Source organism: the organism of the source record quoted next, unplaced genomic scaffold (assembly GCF_019419815.1).
Source record: "Pyrus x bretschneideri cultivar Hongxiangsu unplaced genomic scaffold, Pyrus_bretschneideri_v1 Contig77, whole genome shotgun sequence".
NCBI lineage: Eukaryota > Viridiplantae > Streptophyta > Magnoliopsida > Rosales > Rosaceae > Pyrus > Pyrus x bretschneideri.
In genome coordinates this window covers 50,201-54,517 of record NW_025999817.1, presented here as the reverse complement: position 1 = coordinate 54,517, position 4,317 = coordinate 50,201, and the positions used below count along the sequence as shown (strand labels likewise).

General features: G+C 40.8%; 1 protein-coding gene across 1 annotated transcript; it reads left to right on the top strand.

The window, feature by feature from the left end:
* Positions 1-1,959: 1,959 nt before the first annotated feature.
* Positions 1,960-3,875, top strand: LOC103930052 (probable E3 ubiquitin-protein ligase RHY1A). The gene is made up of 3 exons (XM_009339343.3): positions 1,960-2,358; positions 2,447-2,616; positions 3,139-3,875. The coding sequence occupies exons 1-3, from the start codon at positions 2,149-2,151 to the stop codon at positions 3,587-3,589; spliced, it is 831 nt and encodes a 276-aa protein (XP_009337618.2). The 5' UTR covers positions 1,960-2,148; the 3' UTR covers positions 3,590-3,875.
* Positions 3,876-4,317: the final 442 nt, after the last annotated feature.

Genomic DNA, 4,317 nt, shown 5'->3' with positions numbered 1-4,317 from the left:
TTCCTAGCTGTTTTCCATCATTATTTCAGCCACCATTCACCCTTTATTTCACATACACTTCACACAAACAACATTCACATGCATTTCCAACACAAAATACACTCAAAACCGTGGCCACCTTTGCATTTCAGATTCCCATTTGCATTTTCAGATTTCCAGCTTTCTAACCTAGCCAAGTCACATGCATTCATTCATAATCATTCACCAAACATTCAGCCACATTTCCACCCACCTCCTAGCTGTCATGTTCCCTCCATTACTCCTATAAATACCCTTGCATTCATTCATTCATTTTCCATTCCATTCACAATACAACACACAACACAAACACACATCCATTGCCGTGCATAACCTCCCATTTTCTGTGCAGTTTTTCTCCTCCATTGCAGCCACTATCCAACCACTTCCCATCCCTCCAAAACACTTCATACCATCACACAACCTATCCTTAAACCTTGTGCTACAACGAGGAAGAGAAGAGTGCTTAAACGTTCATACAATTCAAGCTTGAGTTGTTGGAATGTTTAGGTGTTTCTTTGATTTCAAAGTTTCATTTTAATTCTCTTTGTTTTGTATGTATGGAAGAGAAGAGTGCTTAAACGTTCATACAATTCAAGCTTTGAGTTGTTGGAATGTTTAGGTGTTTCTTTGATTTCAAAGTTATGAGGAACTAAACCCCCTTTAGGTAGGGGGTGATTCGAAACTATGTTTATATTTGCAATATGAATTGATTAACTTTCGTTGGAATTTCATAAGTTGTGGATTCAATTCGTTTAACCGTTTGATTGATAGCTTATTTATGAATGTTTATTAAGAATGCGCGCTTAATTTTCATGCATAAATATGACGCTAGAATATAAGTGAATTTCACCTAATCGTTATGAACTTATATTCACAAGTAGTGGAGGTTGCTTATAAACAATCGTGTTAAACATATTCTTGGCACGAGTTTCATGCTCATCATAGTAACGAATGCCTCGTCAACACTTATAGTTTTCATAATGCTTAATGATCTTTGATTGTATCTTTATTGTGCCGTTCACGTAAAGGACTTTTGGAGAATGTTGTGAATTGCGTTGCGCAAACCCATCCAATTCATTAACTTAAGGAAAACTTGACGGTTAATTTAAGCGGACCAAATTAATCCGGAGTGTTGAGTTTCATAATTTATCGAAAGACCAACTGAGAATCAATCTTGTATGCAAGTATAACATGTGTGGAGAAGAACCCCTTAGCTAGCCTTCATTCCATTCATTCCATCACAATTTCATATTTACATTCCGCTCAGTTTATTAACTTGTTTTGTTATTTCAATTTTCGTCAAATCAAAACTTCCCCCCCCCCTTTACTTTCTTGTTCTTTAGTGCTTAGAATCTGTTTAGTTTGTGTTTTTAAAGTAGTTTGAATCAAGCCATAATCTTAAATTCGTCCAAAATTAGTTTTGAGTCTTTTGGTTTGTCTTAATGTTTTAAATTTTAGTTTTACATTCTTTGAGTCTAGTTTAGTGTTTTATATTGTTTTTACGTTCTCAAGTCAATTTAGAAGGTTTTAGCAAGCCCTCCTAATCCCCGGTCCAGAACGATCCCTACTTACATCCATACTACAATTGTCAAAAAGAGGGTTTAATTTGTACGCGTATAAATCTCGTATCAGGACGCTCAGCGCCCTTGATAAATAAATACGCGTGCAAAAAAGATAATAAAAAATAACTTCCGCAGAACATAACGAATAAATTCTCCTGGAAAATAAATACTGTTTGACGAGTGACGAATTGACGTAAATAAACAAAGAAAATATCTTCGACCAAAAATAGAAACGCCCAACATCCTCGCTGTCCGCGACCTCATCTCAACCCAATCCGTCCCAAATCAGAAAAAACACACTATAAAAAGCCCAAAAAGCCAAAAGTCCAAAAAAAGTGCTTTTCAACAAAAAAGCAAAAGCCCCTATTAGAAAAATCACTTCGGTCGCTCATCACCCACCGCGTTTTGCAGGTGTAACAGCTTTTGCGAGCCCGTCCCTTTCCCCTTCCCCCTTCCCAACCGTTTCTACGAAAAAGAACTGTAAATTCGTCAAAAAAATCCGAAACAAATAGACAAGTTTCGAGGAGGACAAGGTGAAAAAAAAAAAACAAGGCGATTGGTGTGTATGACGAGCGCTTCGGAGCTTTTCTACAACCGGAGGTCTCGCTACAACAGCCGAACCGCCACCGATCTAGGGTTCGACTCCCTCCCTCCTCCTCCGACCGTTGACCGAAGTCTCAATCACAATCACAGTCGCCGCCACCACAATTCGGACGGCTGCGATCCCCTCCTCCGCCGAACCCCGCGCCATTTCCGCCACCGCGCCTCCCTCCCGGTATTTTCGTAATTTGCAATTCAATTCGGTAATTGATTGAATCGTGTGTTTGGGTTTAGGCTTATCTTGCGTTTGGGTTTGGTTGCAGGATCGGGCGGCGGTTGGGCTCGAGCAGGGTGGGACCCACCAGGGTTCTGGAAATGGGGTCGCCGGAAGCAGCGCTGGTTTGAGCGGGAACGAGAGGCTTCCCGGGTCTGTTTTGCTCGCCAGGGAAAGGCTGCTGGAGAGGCTGAGAGGGATGCCTCCTTCAGAAACCAGGTCAGTTTCCTACCGCTCTGCGTCTTAATATCTCCAAATTGTTTATCTTTTGATGAAATTAGCTGGCTTTATCACTTGCTTAGCAATTGAATTAGCAGTTTGATTGATTAGATATGTAATTAGGAGTTGTGAATTTGGATGCTGGCTTCACATTAATGCCTGCAGTGATTTTTCTGCAAAAACTTGTATCGGAGAATTCAGAGTTCAGATTATATTCATAATTATCACCTAGCTGTGAAATTCTACCAAATTGGATATTCTAAGCTGTGTATGTCAATTACATGAAATTAAGATACTCTCCGCAAGTTACCACCAATTCCGAATTGGGTTTCGGTTTTGGTTGGTGCACACTAATTAGCAACTGTTAGTCGTATGCACTGAGCACTTTGAACTAATGATTGATGTAACCATCAATACGTCAATTACCCACGTAGCAATGATAACAAAGTCTTTGTTTGAATTGAAAACTTGCGTCCCTAATATCGACTCTTGAAATTACCTAGTTCACTTTGGTTTTATTAGGCGGCATAGAGCATTGCATCTTTACGGAGGGGGGCTACTGCATGTTGATGACTTGAGTCCCCTTGTAAGGGATTGGGACGCTGAAATCTTGACAAGTCAGCCAGCCACTGCCTACTCTTCGACTAACTTGGGCTCCCAAATTGAAAGGCTACATCTCTTGCAAGAAGCGAACAAGAAGCCTCCAGGTCTTAGTCAAGAGGTTCTTGATTGTTTGAGCACTGAGATTTTCAGCAGCGCAGAAGTGGGTGTTGACGGCTTGGTGTTAAGGGCTTCCAGAGATTGTAGTATTTGCCTGGAGAGTTTTACCGATGGAGATAAGCTTATTTGCTTGCCTTGTGAACATAGATTCCATGCTGCCTGCTTGAGTCCCTGGGCTCTTATTCGAGGAGACTGCCCATACTGCCGGAGAGTTATAGTTGTAGATGGTCAAAATGCTAAAAGGACTACATAGTTTCCATTGAGACGTTTTATTGCCTTGCGCTCGTGTTATAGGAAAAGTTTTGAAACTCGACTGCCAAATGATGGCGATGCTTTCAAATTGGGTGCGATGCATCATCGTTTTGTTTGGCTTGTATACTGGTGGATGCTTATAATCTGTGTTATGTAACCCTACAGCAGTTGTAAGGCATGTGAAATGGTCAGCTGGATGTCTTCCTTACTTGAAAACTGCTAAAGCCTTCATAACATATGTTTGCGGTATGTAAATTGTTCAATATAAATATTGCGTTTTCATCGTACTCGTAAACCAAGCAAAATAATATAAAGCCTTTGAGGTTAGCGCAAGTCGTGATTGGGTGGGGGATACTTTCTTGTCACTATTTCACCAAGTCCTTATTGGGCTGCTGGTTCGCCTTTATAAATATTTGACAAATATTGATGGTCTCGTGACGCCAATGGAAGTACGAGTTGATTGCATGAAGTACGAGTTGATTATTTTCCAGGTTTGATTCTCTTCAAATTGAATGCTGTGGGGCGGTTTATGATTTGATTTTGTAACCTGATGCAAGTTTATCTTCTGGTATCTCATAGTGATTACCTTGATCCCCAAGAAACCGCATCCTATAAGTAAAGCTCAAACAAGACCGCATCTAATCCTGATTCTCAAAACCCCAGTGATATCTCCTCTTTGCCTATTAGTCCCGCCGGAGCTCCACCGGCCTAGCCCCTCCACAGACCACC